Here is a 20794-nt window from a genome sequence, read left to right as displayed (position 1 = left end):
AACACTTACTAATACCATGGAAATTAACAATCCAACTTCTCTTGATTGACTAGTGGAAATGACACATTTTTTTGGGTTAAATATGATATTTATACTTGATATATAATTAATCATCATTACAGGGTTGAAATAAAGGGTTGATATTTATCAACTCATGTGGATCTTCATGTTTAAAGCAATGTAAATAGATCTTTAGTGCAAAAATGTGGTTATGCAGTTATCTTCCCTGGCCTATTTAAGGGAAAATCACTTGAGCTTTTCCCCCTTTGCTGCTTCTTTTCGAGCTGAGAGATAGATCACGTCTAAAACACATCTGATTTGATTGAACTCACTGATTCAATTGTCAATTAAAGTAGCTGTTTCTAGGGCTGGGCATAAAATACCGAAAACCGAATTACCGAACCGAACCGGCAATTTCGGTATTTCGGTATTCGGTATTCGGTACTTCGGTTCGGTATTCGGTACCGAAATTTAATATTTCGGTATTTCGGGTTCGGGTTCGGTACTTATAATTTTCCCATTCGGTATTCGGTAAATACCGAATACCAAAATTATTTCTATTGGGCCTCCTAAAAATGTCTTTTAAACATAAAGGGCTATAGGCCCATTCCTACAATTTAACTAATGAAGTCCACTACTCCAGCCCAATTGTCCCTAACAGGCTAACACATTACACACTAACACTTAACCTAATCACCCCTATACTTCAAACTTCACAACTTCAGTCTTCACTCTTCAGATTGAGTCCACCACTTCAGTCTTCACGCCGCCTTCAGCCCTTCAGCCCTTCAGCTCTTCACGCCTTCACCGCTTCACGCCGCCATCAGCTTCACGCCGCCTTCAGCTTCACTACTTCACGCCGTCTTGAGTGTGAGGTTTGCGTTCTGCCCTTGTTGGCTGAAATGAGTAGTCTTGCTTCAACTAGATTCCGGAAATTACATAGTTCTGTATGCTGACAATTTTGTCTTCATCAGTTTTGGGTTACTACTGCTGATTTATATGTTGGGATGGAGAGCCTAACAGGGGCCTTCTCAAATTTCTTGATAAAGTTTCTAAAAAGCTATCTCTATCTAGTGAATGTCCATGATGTAGGATACTTGTTTTTGCAGCACTTCTGTCCCCACTTCTTTTCTCATATTCCGTTTACTTCTCTCGTTGCTATTGGAGTCCTATTCGAAATTCATTTGCTTATGTTAGAACTACTGAAGTCATATTGAATTTTGATTGTCCAGATTCGATATCAATGGATTTGTGACAGGGTTTGGGAACCCAGACTGGTCAAGGACTCACGAACCTGCTAGTCAGACGTCTACTGTGGTCAAGACACTTGTTGAAGGAGGAGCCACATGTACTGGAAGAACTGTTGTAGATGACATGGCCTTTGGGTTTGTTCCTGAACTTTTCACTTGTTAAATTTCGAAATCTTTTCTAATTTGTTGATTCTTTAGCAAGTGCTGATTCCCATTTGTGCCATGTTACACATATTTCTGCTGCACTTTAGAATCCTTCTTGTGTCATTGATCATTCTTGTCATCTTCATTGTACAGTATTAGTGGTGAACAAAGACATTTTGATACTCCAACAAATCCGGCTATGAAGCTGTTGGAGGCCTTTTGATATCAAATAGGATTATGGTGCAATTTGTCTTTGAATATCAGGACTTCTGCTGCCTATTTTTCTGCAGTATATATAATCATTCCGAGTAGAGAAATAAGGTTTGAAGTCAAGGAGCTTTTTAGCTTTGTTTTGTCCTTTTTATTATGTCCCAAAAGCCTGGTATTTCAGTTGAGAATGTATTCGATCCATTGTTTAGTTTGTTATTAAAAATCTTTACATCTTTTATTGTTGCTATTGTGAATATGATATACTAATATATTCCGTGTGGACTTTGACAGTTCGACTTCAATATGGTATTACCGAATACCGTACCGAACCGAACTTTGATTTACCGATTACCGAATTACCGAACCGAAGTTTGAAAGTTCGGTATTTGGTAAATACTTTGAATTACCGATTACCGAATTACTGAATCCAAACTTTGAAAATACCGAACCGAATACCGAACGCCCAGCCCTAGCTGTTTCAATAAGTAACATAACATTATATCCCTTGGGATATGTTACTTTAGACCCAAGGGGGTGGGATGGTGGTGGTGGAGGGGGGGGGGGGGGCTGCTTTAGATATTTTTTCTGTAGATGATTTTAGTAATGGGCTGATATTTAAGTAGTCACAATCTGAAAGAGACGCCTATTTAATTAGTGTTCCCATCTTCCTATTCATGATCAAATTGTTATCAAGAATAGTAAACAATATTGAAAATACTAATACTAATAAGTTTCAATTGGATTTATCTAATCATTAAATGTTGTGGACCGGTAAGTAGGGGTGGATATGATATGGTATGAATTTCAATTTAACTTTTATTACAAATATTTTATTTATTAATAAGAGTGAAAATAATACTAATAAGTTTATTTTAATTTGTTATAATGTATAAGTATTTTTTTTACTTTTAATATAATGACCAAATAAAATAAAACATAACTCATCCAATTAAAAAAAAGCACATAATATAGAAGTATGGTTCAATTATTTAATTTACTTTTCAGACAATGCACTCTCACAAAACAAAAAAAAGTTGACATGAAAAAAGTTTACCATGCCACTTATATGTTTTCAAAAGAGAAAAGAAATCATTTTTCTTTTATGAATGAAGATTTTATACTTTTTAATTTTTTAATAAAAATAAAGAAAATAAATTTTACAAGTGACATTAAATTAATTGAGTTTATCGTACATACACGTACATATCTTCTTTACTGCCACCTCAACCTGCCCCTACCAACCTACATTTTTACTTCCTCTAATAGTTTTTGGCTAGATTATATATAAATATTTTTAAAATAATATATTTTTAATCTAACAAATATAAAAAAAAATAAGTAAGAAATTCTTATATTTTCTTAAAAACGATTTTCCAAGTAAAATTTTTTCTTCACACCGAACACATGTAGAATAAAAAAGAATTAATTTATTCGTCTTATTTCTTATTAGCTCTATATTATACAATTTTATTAACATAATAATATTAGATAAATTAATATTAGCGATGGTCATGGGATCACCCATACTGACCAAATATTAACGAATATTTTATAAAATCAATTTTTGTCGTACTAAAAACATTTAAATATATTAAAAAAAATATTTAAATACAAAAAATAAAATAAAAAATTAAAGGGGTGCAGCAACAAGGCTAATGCATGCCATAATCACAATACACGCAACAATCACTTTCCAACTTTTGTTATTTTCTCACTTTCATGATCCAATGCACTTTTTAGCCCAATTATTTATTTAAAAAATAGCCACATTGGATACAAAGCTTCTGTAGAACACACGATTAACTAGTGTCCACACGTGCCAATCCCCACTCCTCTCATGCTGAGGTAGGTGAGGTTTATTTTTCAACAAGTACTACTCTCAAAGAACAATGTACAACTCCTTAAGGAGACAAAAAAAATGAATCTTGATAATTCTTTCTCCCTCATCTATAGCAGCATGACTAGTGTGAGGTGTCATCCTACATCTTTAAAAATCAAATCTTTGGATACCCTTTTCTCTAAATCTATAATATAAAATGGTTCATAAATTTCTTGTCTTTATATAACAGAAATTAGTTATTCCTAATTTAATTTAATGTGCTGTTTCTTGAAGTGTTGAGATTGAGGGAGAGAAAAAAAAAATGGGGTGTGAGAGTATGAAAAAGTTGAAGCCTTTGGTGCATTTGTTGTTGCCACTATGTGTTCATTGGATTGCTGAAGAGATGACTGTTTCTGTGCTTGTTGATGTTACTACTAATGCTCTTTGTCCAGGCAAATCCACTTGTTCTGAAGCTATTTATATCAATGGTGTTCAACAAACAGTATGGAATCTTTCCCCTTTTATCCTTTTTGGGTTGTTTTGATACGTGTGATAAAGGATAATAATTTCGATAATAAAATTTGGGACTAGTTTTATTTCATGTTTTGTTTGAGACATTAGCTAATTTTGAGATATCTCATGTGATATCCTTGCTTATTCCATCCCGCATATCAAAGGACCCTTTAGTGTCTACATATTCCTTTTCTTTTGTGGGGTTGTTGTTTTCTTTGAGGAATCTTGATATTGTTGAGCTTAGTGGATTAAGCTAAGATGGTCATAATTTAACATGGTATTAGAGGGACGAGAGGTCTTGGGTCGGCTCAAACTTCACTGCCACAAGAAAAAAGGGGAATATTTCCATGTGTTTGAACCATAAAAAAGAATCAATCCCATGAGCCACGTGTTGAGACATAATATAATTCATTAATTAAGGTGTTCTCTCCTTAGATTTTTAGATAATTTGTTTACAGAATTTAACATGGTATCACAATATATAGCAGGCGACAGGTCCTTGTTGAAATCTCATTTCCACAAAAAGAAAAAGGGAAGAAAATTTGCATGTGTTTAGCCCATGATATAGAATCGGATTCATGAGGCGCGAGTTGTGACGTACTCATATAATTAAGTAAGGTGTATTTTCTTTTGACAACTGAAGGTCTTAGATGAGATGGTCAACACAATTTAATTGTTTCGTTTTGTTAGAGTGCTTGATTCCATCATTTGTATTTGGAAATGGGACATTGATTGCACATTTGGAAAAAAAAGGAAATTTTGCCCCTGGACTGAGTGAGGGAGCTTGTTATGTAAAGGAAAGGCACTTGTTTCCTTAGTGGACTTTTTGTTGAAGTAGATACTAACATTAGTTGTATGAAACTATAATATATCTTGTTGGTATGGTGGTAATGATCATGTTCAGCATTGAACTATTCAGTTACATCTTTTTTTTTTGTCAGTGTTTAATAGAAGAATATTATTGTGATTCTTGATTATAGTTGAGGTGCACAAGCTGGCCCTGGCATCATCATTTTCAAAAAGATGAGTGGACTTACTTCCCTCCAAATATAAATTTGAATTTCTGTATTAGCGCAAAACCACTTGGAGGAGTAGACCACGTGAAGAAAAATGAATGTCATGGTCACAGGAGAAGAAAGCTTGGACTAATAAAATGTAAATTTGTCATCTGCGGATGCCATTGTTTCAAAAATGTTGATCGATAAGTTTATTGGACCATATAGTATTATGATATACATGGGGAGAATGTCGAACCAGTAAGCAACAAGACTTTTCCTTTTGACCATTGTCACTCCTTGGAAATGGAAAGACTGGCAGTACTTGTTAAATTTTCTACTTTTTTTTTAAAAAAAATCTTTTCTATTGGATTATTGCTTGCAAAAACTTTCCCATGCTGCCCATAACATTTTCTCGCCAAGGCTTTCCCATGTCTGTTCAGGATGGTGTAGTGGGGGTAGGGTAACTTCAATTTGGTTTGTTCTGTGTAACCAGCAGTGTACATAATTCTTTTAAAGAAAGCGCAGCACCCATCCTATGACTTTTTGCTGTTCTAAGGAATGTTTTCTACACGCAGGTCGTTGGAATATTCAAGATGATAGTCCTTCCTATTCTAGGTCAGCTTGCAGATGAGTATGGGCGTAAACCACTTCTTCTTCTCACTGTATCTACAACAATTATTCCTTTCGGTACGTAATGCAGTATCTAGAATCATCTGTAAACATTTTGGTAATTTCTATAACTTCTTAAGTGTGCTTCCCACTTGATGGTGTGGCATGAACTTTTTCTGTATTCTCTTTTCATTCTATTTGTTTTCTCTAGGGGATTGAGTGGAATGGTAAATTTGACACTGGAAAAGCTGTTTCTAAATTACTGAGCTAATTGTAATGTACTAAAACTTCAAGAGAACTGAACTTGATCATCAGGGACAGCTAGTCAACCATCCCATATTCTATAATTTACTAATCTTTTCCTGAATTAGGTGATTATGCTTATTGGGGAACATCTGACATTAGCATTTTACTTGCCTTTATATGGATTTGTTCTATGTATGGACCTCTATTTCACTGTTTGTTCACTCGAAGGTCTTTCTAAAACAGCCTCTCTACCTTTTCAAAGGTAGGGGTAAGGTCCGCGTACACTCTACCCTCCCCAGACCTTAGTTGTGGGATTACACTGGGTTTGTTGTTGTTGTTTTACTATGTATGGCTAATTGGTTTTCATGCTTATTAATGCTCATTCTCTCTGTTTCTCCTTTCTAACCTTCCAGGTTTACTCACCATCAATAAGTCAAGGGAAATGGTCTATGCTTATTATGTCTTGCGGACAATTTCCTATATCATAAGTCAAGGGAGCATTTTCTGTATCTCTGTTGCTTATGCGGTAGGACTTCCACCTGGTAATTTACTGACAACATTAAGCCTGCGCTATTTATCAAGAATCTAACTGCAGGTTTTCTTTTGGTTTTCAGGCAGATGTTGTTGACGTGAGTAGTAGAGCTGCAGTTTTTAGTTGGATTACAGGCCTTTTTTCTGCATCCCATGTTCTCGGGAATGTCCTCGCACGTTTTCTTCCCGTGGGCTACATTTTCCAGGCATGTTGGTGTTATAGCTAGACCAATTTTGTGAGCCTTGTTTCTATTATTATTACTTATCGCATCCATCCTAATGAACTTTCCTCCTTCAGGTTTCAATAGGTCTCTTGATCTTTGTTCCTGCTTATATGACACTGTTTCTAGCAGAGACTGTAACACCAACAGAGGGGAACCAAAGTTCGACTCTAAAGAGCAATGCGCTGAAGATTGTCACAGAACGATATAACTCAATGAGATATGCTGCAAATATTGTCACTAGCAGGTAATTTTGCTCGTGTCTTCCATAACATTCCGGGTTCTACTACATGTTGCTTTGGAGCACAGAAATGATTCACTGGGGTTATGTTTTATCAAGATAGTTTCAGAATAACTTGTATTTTCTAAATGACATTTATTATCTTCCTCAGTCCAACATTGAAGTGCATTTCTCTTGTATCTTTCTTCTATGAGTTGGGAATGTCCGGGATCAGCAGTGTTTTGCTGGTATGTCACCTGCTCCTTTGAATCAAACAATGTTCCTCCCATATTCGTTGTGTCCTTCAGAATCACCAAAATATTAGTACAGTGATGAGTTCTTCTTACCTTTTCAAGGAATTACAGTGTGAATCCTGACTTTGTCTCTATTGATAGGAGACTCATATATGTTACTCTTAATTATGCAGTACTATCTGAAATCAGCCTTTGGCTTCAACAAGAATCAGTTCTCAGAAATTTTGATGATGGTGGGAGTAGGTTCCATAGTCTCACAGGTACGCAGAATTTTGAGCCTTGTGTCCGTTGGACTGCGATATTGAAGCCATTTCTGGCTATATGTCTTTAATATACTATTCCATATCATATGTGAGTGCATGTTCTGGGCATGTTCGCGGGAGGGGAGGGGGGGACCGGTACATATGTACATATATAAATATATATTCTAAATAGTGGTGTAATTTCTACTTTGTTGTACTTACATTTTTCAGATTGTGGTGCTTCCTCTTATCAATCCTCTTTTTGGGGAGAAAGTGATACTTTGTATGGCGCTGCTTTCATCAATAGCCTATGTAAGTTCCCTTGATTAGCTTTTTACCAAAGCAGGCGCTTATTCTAAAAGAAAAATAACTTCATACCGCGCTTTTTTTTGCAGGCAATGCTCTATGGATTAGCATGGGCACCTTGGGTATGTTGCTAATTATTTAAAACAGAATGTCTACTCTTAAAAATGAGAGAGTGATGATATTGAATGCTTAATTGTTTCGTGAGGGTCAGATCTATGCATATCCTCTTCTCTTTAGTAGAGCTTCTACCACATAGCAAATTGTTTTTGGTAAGAGGAAGAAAAAGACATTAAAGGATGAATGAAGTCGCATATTCAAATTCACTAATAGACCAAATTCTTTCGTGAGAGTAACTAATTGCATATAACAAAAGCTGTTTTAACACTTCACTTCTGCTCTAAAGGAATACATATCAGTTCATACTCATTTCCATCTCCTCCTTCCCTCAAAATTTTAACTGCTTCGATAACCTTTTTTCGTCTTGTTGATACGGAAGAATAAAGTATCGTTCTTGACTGTTTTTGTTAATACAGGTACCATATCTAAGTGCTTCGTTTGGGGTCATCTACATCCTTGTTAAACCCTCTGTGAGTAATTTCTCCGAACTTCGTTCATGATTTTACATTACGTTGAAGAGCTTAATACTTGTGGATTTTCTTCTTGATAATCCCGTATCCTTTTACTTGCTTGACAGACTTATGCTGTAATATCTAAAGCAGCACTTTCAGCAGATCAGGTTAGTGAAATCATGCGATTTTATTTTAGCTTAGTATTCTTCATGCATCTCTGCCCAATATATGCCAAAGTCCTTGCAAAGAAAAGCTAACAAAATGACCTGCCTCAGCTTTGACACCAAGGGGCAAAAAGATGCTAATTTAGGGAACTCGTCCGCGTCCCATCAAATCATGAACTAACTCAAATCAGTGTTTTTCTTCTGAGATCTGCCTTAATAAAATCTCTATCTTAAGGAGTTATGTGATAACTTCGACTTAAATACTTGTAGTTGTAACTAGCTAGTAAGCTTAAGATGATATATTAAGAGAATCCCATTTTCACCTACTTTACTTTATAATTACACTCAATTCTTATTACAGGGCAAAGCACAGGGATTTGTTGCTGGTATTCAATCAGTCGCGAGTTTGTTATCTCCGGTTGTAATGAGTCCATTGACTTGTAAGTCATTTTCTGTTCACTTAACGCAAGAATTCTAGATGCATCTTAATCAAACCGTGTATAATCACTGACATAACATTCTTCCAGCGTGGTTTTTGTCCCGTGATGCACCTTTCAACTGCAAAGGATTTAGTATACTTTGTGCTTCTTTATGCATGGTAAGCTGTTTTTTTTTTCTTTCTTCCCGCGATTTCTTCACATGCCAAGGCCTTAACTTGTACAAATTCTGTCAGGTGGTTGCACTGTGTTATGCTAGCACGCTAAAAGTCGAGGCACCACGAGAGAGGACCTTCGATGAAAATGCAGAGAACATTGAAGCACCACTTTTGACATGATGATACTTGAGACATTAGTAACCATTATACCAAAATTCTCTAAGCTATAGGCACCCATCCAATGACAATAAGTCCGGTCTACGGTTAAAAAAAAAAGAAAAAAATATGTCCGGCCTACGATCTACGTACGATAAAGTTGTAAATCTTTTGAAGCTAAGTTAGATTAGAAGAGGGGTATTAATCTTGTATTCAAATTTGTTACTCTTCAATGTATCACATAAACTTTTGGTCTAAATGAAATATGTTGGTTTGTACTTTGTGTTATATATGAAACTGGGGTTATGGATATATTGGTGAATTCAACAGCTTGCTTTTTACAATATTAAGGATGAACTACTTCTTTAGATTACTGAGTTAAATGCACGTCATGACTCAGATAGTTATTCACATCAAACTATATAATTACTTTTTTAGTTTGTGCAAACACATATAGAGCATTTATTGACTCGATGCAAATAATAAGTACGCTTTCCTGCCCGTTTCCCTGGTAAAATTTTATATATTAAATTGATATGTACATGTGATCGATTTGAATATAGTGTTCTTTTACTCAATTATAATTAAGGAATATACATTTTTATTTTATTAAATCACTTAATGGAGAGCAAACAACATCCAAACTCCACGTGACTTTCAAAAGTTATTTTCTTTATTAAAAAAGTATCAATCTCATGCTATTAAATATTGAAGACACTGTCATAATGTCTTTTCTTTGTCATTTATTAATGTTTAAAAAATGATGAAATAATATTTGATCATGTCATAACTTGGTACCATTTAACATTATTAAGTTAAATAGAGCACTGGCCAATAATTGATGCATATGCTCTTTAGGCGTAGATTTCATTTTAAATTGTGTAAAAAAAGAAGGAAAAGAAATATACTACTACTTCACTATTCCCTCTACGTCTCAAAATATCCGTCATTTTCATTTTTCGGAAGTCATATTATAAGAACTGTGATCAACATTTTAAGATATTCTCTCTCTGTTTCAATTGTCTATCTGATTTGAATTGACACATAATTTTTTTTAAATCTTGTGTTTTTAAATTAAAAATATGTAGAATGTATCAAAATATCTTTTAATCTTGTGATCTTAAACATGTTAGGTGAAAAATTAGAAGTAAAATTAAAAAGACTTCTTTTTTAAACGGACGAAAAAAAAAAGTAAGACAAACAAATTGAAATTGCGATATTATTTATTTTGTCTGTTTTTTGAACATTTAAAATTTTTAAAATTAATTTAATTTAATTTAACTTTAAAAATTAGTTAAATTAATTCTAGAAAGTGAAATATGACAAATAATAAAATATGAGGATTAATAAGAGAAATGATTTTCTAGTTTTATGATTTTTGTAGGAGAGATCTGATTTTTCTTTTATTTTGAAAAAGAAATCCCCAAAATAGGATTATTACCGTAGAATCAACTCATTATTAATTAAAAATTGTGGCCTAAAGCCAATAACAATATAGTGGAGCATTATTTTATTGGTTGAAAAATAAAGTATTATTTTATTCAACCGCATGTAATATACACTTACCATAAAGTGAATTGAATTGCAGCGAGCAAGCTTCATGCCTGATCTAATATCTAAATACTCTTTTTTTTTTTGTAGAAAAAAAATGTTTCTTTATTAGTAAAAAAAACAAATCTTTACATGTTTAACATCTATTGGGGATAAAAGGGGTTGTGGAGGAATTAGAAAAAATCTAGAAAAATGGAGGGGAATATAAGCAGAGAGCAGTTGAAAATTGTTGTGCACTTACTGTTACCACTAAGTATTTATTGGACAGCTGAAGAGATGTCTGTTTCTGTTATTGCTGATATCACAACTAATGCTCTTTGTCCTGGAAAATCCACTTGCTCTCAAGCTATTTACATCAATGGTCTTCAACAAATGGTGCTTTTTCTCCCCTCTCTTTTCCTCTATGTTGATTTGATTGCTTATAGAGAGACTATGGTGTCAGCTCAGCTTGCGCGTACCTCGATTAAGATATCTGTCACTTTCCAACAACACCAGCTAACTTTATCCACGAAGGCTAGGACAAATGGACCTGGTGGCTCTCACCTTCTTCATTGACCACTAGACCACATTCGTGTTTTTATTTACTTAATTTATATCTTTAATATGCCCTGCAAATTCTTCTTGATAGGGTTGGCACTAACAACTGAACATATGTGCATCTCTTATGCCATATTCAATTTATTGTAATTTGCATCTGCAGTGTTTTTCTAGAATAGTTAGTTGTGGGAGGAGTTTAATATTTCATTTTACTAACAATATAAAAGAAGTGTAATACTTAAGTTGCAGGATGAATCTACTGCTTTATTTATGTGGCTATTTAAAGCCTTATGATTCTTGAAGACAGTTTTAATTTCATCCTAGTTTCAATCTTCCTGCCTGTATCTCTCTTCAAAAGATCATTACACAATTGTGTGATTATATCATTTAAAAGCTTAAATTGTTACAAAGAACACACTTTTATTTACATTGTATTGTATCGTCGGCGCTCTCATTTATCTCTTTGGTTAATTTCATGAGTAGGTTATATATTTGAGTAATTCCTCCATTGCATCTGTTAGTGGATTGTGCATTGGCTTGTAAAGGTTCTCCAATATGCTACACAATTTTACTTCAATATTTTGATGAGCTTTGTCTGGCATAGTAGCTCGTTTCAGTTTCTTAGAGGACCATTCCTTGACTAAGAGTTACACGGGAATGGCGAAAAGATTAATAAAGAAATGATGACTTGTCAACGAACGTGATCAAGCTATATAGATTCAGGCCTTTGAAATACACAAACACTGCTTACTGGTTAAAATCAGAATGATTAGGATGTAGCTTATTTTGTCCGTCTTCTCTATTCTTTCCGATGGACTGTTTCGTCAAGTTTTATGCATATCTCTGCAATTGTAGGTGGTTGGAATTTGCAAAATGGTTGTCATTCCAGTCATTGGTCAACTTGCTGATGAGTACGGGCGTAAACCTCTACTCCTTGTAATCGTATCTACTGCTATTTTTCCTAGTGGTATGCTCGCTCTTCTAAAATTTTACTTTGAGAAGCTTGTAAGGATCCAAACGGTAGAATTACATGTTACCATCATGTTTCCTTTTACATTAATTTGCATGACCATTGCCCCTGCTATTGTGTAGCATTCGTTGTTGAATTGATTTCTATTAGCAGGGTGCAAAATTCTAGGTGTGAGAGTTTTAATTAGTATCAGCTGTACAAGGAGCTGAGTTAAGCCAAACTACCTATATGATGTATGATATTCATTCTATTGAAAGTTGCATTTGCAATTGTTTCACGATTAACATGATGGACAAATTCTTCAGCATCTATTGTATTGCTTTGATTTATTGTATCCCCCCATTTATGATCAATGATACAGTTTTCCTTACAATCAGCAGAAACGTACTATACAGATTTGGCTTTTAGCATCTTTTATTTTTAAACAGAAATGGCAATGGAAAAACAATAAATATTTGTATTGAGAATAATTCTGCATTAGGCATGAAGGTATCGCTTAATCTTTTTTGTTTTTCATACCTAGCCAGCCAAAAACAGCATTTGAATTTTGATATCCTTTCCGTTTGATGTCTAAATTGGGAAACACAAACAAAGTACAATCCTACTGTGAATTTTTTGTGATATTTTCTTTAAAGTGTTTCCATGATGTGATTAATGATCTTCTCTTTGTTTCAGCTATATTGGCTATAGACGAGTCAAAAGGATTCGTCTATGCTTATTATGTGCTCCGGATCATTTCTCATATCATGAGTCAAGGAAGTATTTTCTGCATTTCTACTGCTTATGCAGTAAGACTTTTATCTTGGATCCCGTCTCTAATGTGGTCTGAAGTATATATAAAGAACAGATATTTATTCGTATACAGGCAGATATTCTTGATGGTAGTAATAGGGCTGCTGCTTTCGGTTGGATGCACGGAATTTTATCTTTATCTCATGTTTTGGGAAACTTTCTTGCTCGTTTACTTCCTGGAACCTACATATTCAAGGCATGTCTGTTTGTCACTTTCCTATTTTTCTCTGCAATTGCTTTGATTTCTCCATATTGAAGTGTTGTATTTCAGGTTTCGGTGGCACTTTTGATCATTGCTCCAATGTACATGATAATCTTTCTTACTGAGACAATTAAGCTAACTCCAAACCCTAACCAACATTTACGTTGGTCAAGCAAGGCATACAATCTTGTTCAGGATCGATATAGTTCAATGAGATACGCATTACACGTGGTAACAAGCAGGTCTTACAGTTGTTTTATTTGAGTTTTTTCTTACCTATCATTTAATGATCTCATACCGTTATCTGCCACCTACAATTTTTCTCTGGGCCAGAGGCATGATTAAACTTTTCTTTTTCTTTTTTCATACGGAGACCTTGGTTCAGAAAATAAGTATCCTCCTCCATATTCCTAAAAAGATCCATTTGTTTTTCCTCCACAGTTCAACTCTCAAGTGCATTTGTCTTGTCTCATTCTTCTATGACATGGGAATGTCTGGCATCAGCAGTGTGTTAATGGTAAAGTCTTCTCTATCCGATAAAGATATATTTGTTTCTTTTTAAGAAAAGTTTAATGACTTGAAATTAAAAGAGCTTACGTCCTTATCTTGTGATATTCTTGGTGTACCTATCATTTTTGGGAAAAATAAGATTGGGATTCTTGGATTCAAGATGCTGCAATTGCTTCTTCAGTCTTTTTTTTGGGGTGGGCGGGGCGGGGTAAGGAATTCCACTCGAGCACATAACTGATACTTCCCTTGCAAAGACAACTGCTGAAAACTACACTAATTACTCCACATATCTGAATGAATCATGGTGCGATTATTTAAGGTGTCAATTAGTCAAATAAACTAGCTTACTTTGTCACATGACATCTTTGGGAAGAAAACTTGAAATTTTGCTGTTACTGTACCACTTCCCCCCCCCCCCCCCCCCCTTTTCTTCCTTGTAATTCTGTCATTCTAGAAGCAAACATTTTAGCGCCATGCTTCTGTACACCAGTTTTTTTATGTTAATAAATAAAGTGATTTTCTCAATTAAACTAGCTTCGTATGGCCTTGTAAATTTGTGTTTTCTTCTAAAACTGCAATTATTTAAGTCTGAATATTTAGATGTTTTCATAGGGAAACTAAGAACTTATTGAAGTATCTTCTTGATCCTACAGTACTATCTGAAGTCAGCATTTGATTTCAACAAAAACCAATTCTCAGAAATTCTGATGATGGTGGGAGTTGGTTCAATTATCACTCAGGTATTCTGCACATAGATTCTAGAGCTGTTTTCTGTCTTACGAACAATTGTCTTTGTGAATTTTAGGTGTTATAGCTGGAACCTGTATAAAGTTGGTTTGAAGTGGACATTTGAAAAAAAGATCTAAGCAATTAGTAAGCACTAATTTCATGAGAAAGGCGCATGTTTCTTGTGTCTTTTCCTCTGGAGTTCCTCCTCATGTATTTGCCTTTAGATTACATGCTTCTTTTAGTAATCTCTAAGGGAAGACTATAGTCCCAAGAATGTTTTTATGCGAGTGAGTCCCAAAGGTGGAGCCAGGATTTGAACTTTATGAGTTTTAAATTCTAGGATAGCGATATTAGGTGTTAGTAATTGGGTTTTGGATTTAATTTTGGTACATATTTAGTGAATTCTTAACACAAGTACAGGGTTTACTGGCTTTGGCCAAACCCGTGTGTCAGTTCTAGTTCCACTCCTGGGAGTGACGAAAGTCCAGTTCCTTGTTTTTGGTATGAAACCTCTTTATCTGATTTTTAACTGAGTATTAAGTAATGTGATTCTTTTGTTGCCCATGATCATTCCTCTTTTGATTTAACTTTTTTCACCTTTTGCATTTTCCAAGATGCTGATTTTTCCTCTAGTCAACCCATTAGTTGGAGAAAGAATGGTACTAAGAATAGCCTTGCTAGCATCAATCACATATGTAAGTTGAGTTGACCGTCTCATTTTATTCCTTATTATCACTTAACTGCTTGCTAAAATCATCTATCTTATGTTTGTTAAATGAACAGGCATTGCTTTACGGCTTGGCATGGGCATCGTGGGTAGGCAATCTTGAATCTATACGAGTCCACATATCAACCACATAGACAACTTTTATATAGATATGCCATCAGGACATATCACCTGCTTTATTCCAATTGCTGTCCTTAAAGTTTCTTTATCCCTGATAAAGTATCCCACACATAGCGCGTATCGGAAAATCAAAGGAAGCATTCATTTGATAACATTATTTAACTTAAAGAGCAGCTAATTCAGGACACTTTACTATTGCATTTGAGTATACGAGATACAGAATGTTGAGGAATCCTTATATTGTTAGGTGAACTAGACATTATGCATTTACTCGTCTAGTAGCTTTTTCCGCTAAAGCTTGTCAGATGACATGAGTTTGACTTTGACCTCGTTCTTGTCACCCCTGTTCATCTAGCCATTTCTTCATATGAAGTTGTGTCTGTGAGTGAGTACTAGTAATTCAGTGCAGTTTCTTTCTGTTACAGGTGCCTTATTTTAGTGCCTTATTTCGGATGGTTTATCTACTGGAACGCCCTTCTGTAAGTAGTACATAAAAAAAATGCGTTGTTTGGGACATTTTAAACACGGTGCAATGAAGTTTTATTGATATATATTTTTTTAAAAAACTAAGTTTTATTGATAATCTCACCATTTTCTGATTATTTTTGTTTATGACAGACTAATGCTATCGTATCTAAAGCATCAAGCTCATCTGATCAGGTTAGTAAACAATAAGCTTTACTCCCAGCTGTTAAGTGCAACTGTCGGACTAACATAACTGATATACATAGAAACTGAAACAATATACGTCCAGTAGAGTGTGAACTAAGAAAAGTCTATTGAAGATACATTTCTTAGTCACTACGAAACATACTTTACGAATGTAGTGTACACTGTATAATCATTGTCGTGATGGAGTACAACTGTCCTCTTCTTTTTCTAATTTGATTTATTTTTCTTGAGTAATTGAGACTGAACTGTCATTTTAATTCTGGAAGTAGTGTTTGTTTGTGTTGTTTCCTCGTCGACCTTTTATCATTTTCTGTATATTAAAACTTAGGAAAACAAAGTAACTTATGTATGCTACTATACAAATGTCACTCGAGTTACAAACTGTTTCAGGGGTTCTCAGGTTGTTAATTCGTTACAATTCCTTCCTCGTTGTTCTCAGGTCGTGAAGTTGTTAATAACTGTTCTAGAATTATTCCGGCATTAATGTCTTGGTAAATTTTCACAATGCTGAAAAGATATAAACATAAGAGTGTGTTGGATTGTCTGAGATCCCTCTTCCTTTAACGCTACATTCTTATATCCGAGGGAATTGCCAGAGTACATTGATTATTTTTCACTAGTTGATCCTTTGAGTTATTTCAGCATAAGAAACTTCATTCGATTGCTATTCTTTATGTGAAAGGGCAAAACTCAAGGCTTAGTTGCTGGAGCGGAAGCAATTGGAAGTTTTCTAGCCCCTCTTGTAATGAGTCCGTTGACCTGTGAGTAAACGCCACGTTTTTCTTTCTTATCGAAGATCATTGTTTTAGCTCGATTTTCTTCTTCAATCAAATCTTGTTTGGCTTGGAATTGTTGCAGCTTGGTTCTTGTCTAGCAATGCACCTTTCAACTGCAAAGGTTTCAGCTTGATCTGTGCAGCTTTTGCTTTGGTAAGCTTTCACACACATTTTAACCATGTTAGATACGCGTATTATAATAATTAGGGAGTGTTTAACTGAACCCATTGCTTTTGGCTCGGATTATGCAAAAAAAAAGAAGTACATGCATGTACATATAATAAGATTGATGGTCATCTTGACCCACTGACGCTAGATATTGAATTCCTAAATTCACCTCTAGTTAGACATGCATTATACCGTCTTGCTATGCAACATTTTTGTGATTTTTGACTCTAGAAACCCGATGTGTTAGGCGATGGCATTTTATTTTGCTTGGATACTACCAGAAGCACCATCAACACAAGAGGAAAATGCAGAAAGCCTGGAAGCGCTACTTTTAGCATAAACTTGAACGATTTTTTTGAGTTATATATAAACTGATGGATTCTATTGACATAAAAGAAGATTGTTTTAGGCCACATGTTAGGATTCGAGATGTGACATTGTAACTATTTTTGTTATTTGAATTTCTGACTCTGCCACTAATGATATGTACAAAATTGTACTAAAACTGTTTGGATTAAAATGAAAGGGAAGATAATGAAAGCTTCCAAGACTTATCTTTCTTGTTTTTTTGGTTTAAAATGGAAGAAAATCAGAGAAAATAGCAAGTAATTTAGGGAATTAATCTATTTCTTCTTTGCATGATGATTATAGAGAGTCCTTTGAGTTTGATTAAAGATAAAGTATGAATTACATTAACACCAACTAATCAGATTTATTTATTTATTTGTTTGAGATTTAAAGAATTATGAAGTAAACCTTTATTAAGAATATATAAACGTGAATAAAATTCTTAAATAAAATATAGAGTTATTTTCTTGAATCCAAGTTTGGAATCTTCTTCTTTTCACCTTAAAATAAAATTACTACTCGTCTGTCTCAGTTAATATGACATTGTTCAGATTTCGAGAGTCAAACAAGAATTCTTTTTACCGCAATTTATTCGTATGCCTTTTAAATATTTTTATTTTTTAATTATTGTGACGTATAATATTTTTTAATGTATTTTAAATATGTATTAAACCTTTTAAAGATTATATGTCCGAATGGATGATCACAACAAAGAAGTTTAACTCTTGAAATTCGTACTATATCATAAAAATTGAGACATACGGGAATAATTCTTTTTTTAAAAAAAAATAACCGATAAAAGTCTTAATCATACATAAAAGACCTTTATTTTAAATGTCAAATGGAGAATATTTTATATTGTTTTAGCAGCCATTTTAGAACATGAAATTAGGCAATTAAAGAATATCAAGAAAACACAAAACGTAGACCCAAAGCAAAAAACAAAAGAAATGGTCTCCTTAACGTAGCATCAACGACTTCTAATGATTCTTATCAACAAATATTTGTCATAAAGCTAATCTTTGGTATAATCTAATAAAATTTATTCACACTCGATATTTATGTTAAATCAATAAATATAATATATGCTATTTTATATACACAATTATTACTTAACCTATTTAACAAAGTTTATGGGAAGTCAATAATGTTTTTTATTATTTAAAAATTTAAATGCTTATTTTATAGCTCAATTTTTAGGCAAAATAATTAAGTGTTTTTGAGTAGTACTAACATAAAATACTTTTTAAAAGCTCGAAAAAGTAGTTTTTCTTAAGAAGCACTTTTGAAAGTTTATTGCTTTAATATTAATAAAAATGTTTTTAAATTTGATTAGCCGAATATAAGTGGTTGTCCTCCAAAAGTATTCTTCAAAAGACACTTTTAACAACCCCCAAAAAAACTTCAAAATAAGTTAATTTTAAAGCTAATCATTGATCTAGAAGCTGATGTAGCTTTTTCCCGTGTAGTGTATAAATCCATGAATTAAAATTCACTAAAATTTAAAATAAATAGGAGATATGAATCTATAATATGAGTTCAATCATAAAATTTTAAAATTTAAATTTTGAATTTTGATTTTTATTTATTTTTTTAATTTAAAATTAAATTATTTGATTCGATGAAAATGAACAAACAACCAATGATTATTTATGGACCCTTTCTCAAAACTTTTGGCATCACCAAAAAATCTTTCTAAAACGGCAACTCCAAGGAACCCAAAGTTCCCTTTATATAATTTATATTTATATACACTTTTTTTTTTATCATTTAATTTCCAACCCCACCAACCAAAAAAGTCCTCTAAATTCCATTATTTCTTACCATCAATTTTCTTTTTCCAGAGCCATAATTTTCTCCTCTCTCTTTGCTTTGCTTACTCATGTACACACATTTTCAACTTTGACATCTTTTAACGTTTGGTTCATATTTTTGATTTGGTTTCTTGATTTATTTATAAGCACTTTTTTGTTCAATTATATTGTTGTTTACGGGTATAAGGTACGTAGAGAAATCTTGTTTTTGGAAATTGAGCGATTGATTTGAATAAATTGATCGCTCATATATATATATATATATAAATTTGTTGTGTTCTTTTGAAAAGTCGAAGTTTGTTTGAAAGAAAAAAAAAATGGCGGAGGAACAAAGGATGCAAGAAGCAGGAGGGCATAGGTTATGTGCTAATAATTGTGGGTTCTTTGGTAGCACCACAACTTTGAACCTTTGTTCCAAATGCTATAAGGATCATTGCATGAAAGAACAACAATCGCGAACCGCGCAACTAGCTATGGAAAAGACTCGTCCCCAACAACAACAACAATCAGAATCAATGTCTACGTACATGCCATGTACAAAATCGTTGCCAATTCTTGAAGTCTCACAATCACGAGAGATCAAGATTGCAACTAGGGTTCCTCAGGTGCAGTCAGATACTGTAGCTGAGGTTCCTTGGGCGCAATTGAATACTGTGGCCGATCAAGCCCCTCAGGTGCAGTCGAATCGTTGTACCACGTGTCGGAAACGGGTTGGTTTAACCGGTTTCAAATGTAGGTGTGGGGTCACATTTTGTGGTTCACATAGGTACCCTGAGCAGCATGGTTGTACCTTTGACTATAAGTCAATGGGAAGGGTGGCAATTGCTATGGCTAATCCATTGGTTAAGGCTGAAAAGCTTCACAAAATTTGACTAATTAATTAAGGAGAATTAATTTGAACCATTAATTGGTTGATCAAACGGCCAAGATTGTTGCTAACCACTAGTTGGTGGATGGACTTTGATTATATATTTTCCTATTGCACATTCTGTGAAAGTAGTTGTTTCATTAATTAATAATGTAAGTTAGGATATATTTTATTGTTTTCTTTTAATATTGTATGGTTAATGGTAGGACATTTTATTTCTCTAATTTTATTAATTCTTCGTTACTCGTTAATTATTTGCTACATGGTCAAGACTCAAGACAATCATCATCCTCTAACATAATTACCATTGTCATTCCACATAATAACCTATCATCATTTTCTAGCCATACTTTTACAATCATATAACCAACAACCATATATCGCCAACCACTGCTATTAATTATTATTACAATTATCTATCACATTACTTACTACTAGAGGCGAATTTAAGATTTGAAAACAGATGGGTGCATCATCAACGGCTAATACACATTAGTTAAAGCATGTCATTCAATGTCGATTCATAAAACTAATGTACTAACATATAAATTTGAATTAAATGATTCCATTAGATAAAGTTTCCTTTGTGGAGTGATGTTCATGTATATAAACAACTCCATGATTTTACTTTTGTGTTTGTTAAAAGCTTGTTTGAACTTTGCACCATTGCAAGTTTGAAACTAGCTATTTCCTTATTTTATTCAATATTTTTAAGCTTCAAATATAAAAATGAAAAAAACAAACAAACAAGAAAATTACTAAATGGGATTCAAACCCAGTTACCTCACCTTGGAGGTGTGCATCATTTAAACCAGCACACCCAAATAGTATTAGTGTCTATAGGTGCCTAGTAAGATGTATATCATATCTCAAGTTAGCAACCACAACCATCATCGACTAGTATACAAATTTATTTAAAAACAAACTTTGTATATGTAAATATTGAAAAAACAAATTATCTTA

At 33.7% G+C, this 20794-nt stretch overlaps 4 protein-coding genes across 6 annotated transcripts; all 4 read left to right on the top strand.

Annotated features, from left to right (window-relative positions):
* The first annotated feature begins 203 nt into the window (after positions 1-203).
* LOC129885431 (outer envelope protein 64, chloroplastic-like) lies at positions 204-1812 on the top strand. The gene is made up of 4 exons (XM_055959705.1): positions 204-208; positions 759-875; positions 1233-1385; positions 1548-1812. Exons 1-4 carry the CDS (start codon positions 204-206, stop codon positions 1615-1617), a joined length of 345 nt encoding a protein of 114 aa, XP_055815680.1. The 3' UTR covers positions 1618-1812.
* A 1785-nt stretch (positions 1813-3597) lies between these two features.
* Positions 3598-9359, top strand: LOC129899901 (uncharacterized). Of its 2 annotated transcripts, none has more exons than XM_055974901.1 (14): positions 3598-3925; positions 5510-5621; positions 6203-6315; positions 6404-6526; positions 6619-6788; positions 6934-7009; positions 7189-7275; positions 7489-7569; positions 7653-7685; positions 8097-8150; positions 8258-8299; positions 8658-8736; positions 8824-8894; positions 8970-9359. In XM_055974901.1, the coding sequence occupies exons 1-14, from the start codon at positions 3746-3748 to the stop codon at positions 9069-9071; spliced, it is 1323 nt and encodes a 440-aa protein (XP_055830876.1). In that variant the 5' UTR covers positions 3598-3745; the 3' UTR covers positions 9072-9359. The 2 variants fall into 2 exon arrangements, with proteins under 2 accessions (XP_055830876.1, XP_055830879.1); XM_055974904.1 differs by lacking the exon at positions 3598-3925 and adding an exon at positions 4531-4549.
* A 1282-nt stretch (positions 9360-10641) lies between these two features.
* On the top strand, positions 10642-17345 carry LOC129899889 (uncharacterized). Of its 2 annotated transcripts, none has more exons than XM_055974890.1 (14): positions 10642-11111; positions 11991-12102; positions 12781-12893; positions 12971-13093; positions 13169-13341; positions 13541-13616; positions 14263-14349; positions 14953-15033; positions 15122-15154; positions 15611-15664; positions 15804-15845; positions 16540-16618; positions 16716-16786; positions 17049-17345. In XM_055974890.1, the coding sequence occupies exons 1-14, from the start codon at positions 10791-10793 to the stop codon at positions 17139-17141; spliced, it is 1458 nt and encodes a 485-aa protein (XP_055830865.1). In that variant the 5' UTR covers positions 10642-10790; the 3' UTR covers positions 17142-17345. The 2 variants fall into 2 exon arrangements, with proteins under 2 accessions (XP_055830865.1, XP_055830870.1); XM_055974895.1 differs by having other exon boundaries at positions 10643-10973.
* A 1570-nt stretch (positions 17346-18915) lies between these two features.
* Positions 18916-20017, top strand: LOC129886562 (zinc finger A20 and AN1 domain-containing stress-associated protein 4-like). The gene has a single exon (XM_055961293.1). It carries the CDS (start codon positions 19281-19283, stop codon positions 19833-19835), a length of 555 nt encoding a protein of 184 aa, XP_055817268.1. The 5' UTR covers positions 18916-19280; the 3' UTR covers positions 19836-20017.
* Positions 20018-20794: the final 777 nt, after the last annotated feature.

Source organism: Solanum dulcamara, chromosome 1 (genome assembly GCF_947179165.1).
Source record: "Solanum dulcamara chromosome 1, daSolDulc1.2, whole genome shotgun sequence".
NCBI lineage: Eukaryota > Viridiplantae > Streptophyta > Magnoliopsida > Solanales > Solanaceae > Solanum > Solanum dulcamara.
Note: the sequence above shows the minus strand (reverse complement) of the source record. Positions and strands in the feature narration are given on the sequence as shown.

Excerpts from the sequence above, each read along its gene's own strand:
- LOC129885431 (XM_055959705.1), top strand. Across the intron at positions 876-1,232 it reads CACGCCGTCTTGAGTGTGAG|ATTCGATATCAATGGATTTG; the intron begins GTTTGCGTTCTG and ends TTGATTGTCCAG. Across the intron at positions 1,386-1,547 it reads GTAGATGACATGGCCTTTGG|TATTAGTGGTGAACAAAGAC; the intron begins GTTTGTTCCTGA and ends TTCATTGTACAG.
- LOC129899901 (XM_055974901.1), top strand. The coding sequence starts at position 3,746 with ATGGGGTGTGAGAGTATGAAAAAGTTGAAGCCTTTGGTGCATTTGTTG. Across the intron at positions 6,789-6,933 it reads GCAAATATTGTCACTAGCAG|TCCAACATTGAAGTGCATTT; the intron begins GTAATTTTGCTC and ends TATCTTCCTCAG. Across the intron at positions 7,570-7,652 it reads TGCTTTCATCAATAGCCTAT|GCAATGCTCTATGGATTAGC; the intron begins GTAAGTTCCCTT and ends TTTTTTTTGCAG.
- LOC129899889 (XM_055974890.1), top strand. The coding sequence starts at position 10,791 with ATGGAGGGGAATATAAGCAGAGAGCAGTTGAAAATTGTTGTGCACTTA. Across the intron at positions 13,342-13,540 it reads TTACACGTGGTAACAAGCAG|TTCAACTCTCAAGTGCATTT; the intron begins GTCTTACAGTTG and ends TTTCCTCCACAG. Across the intron at positions 15,034-15,121 it reads TGCTAGCATCAATCACATAT|GCATTGCTTTACGGCTTGGC; the intron begins GTAAGTTGAGTT and ends TTAAATGAACAG.
- LOC129886562 (XM_055961293.1), top strand. The coding sequence starts at position 19,281 with ATGGCGGAGGAACAAAGGATGCAAGAAGCAGGAGGGCATAGGTTATGT.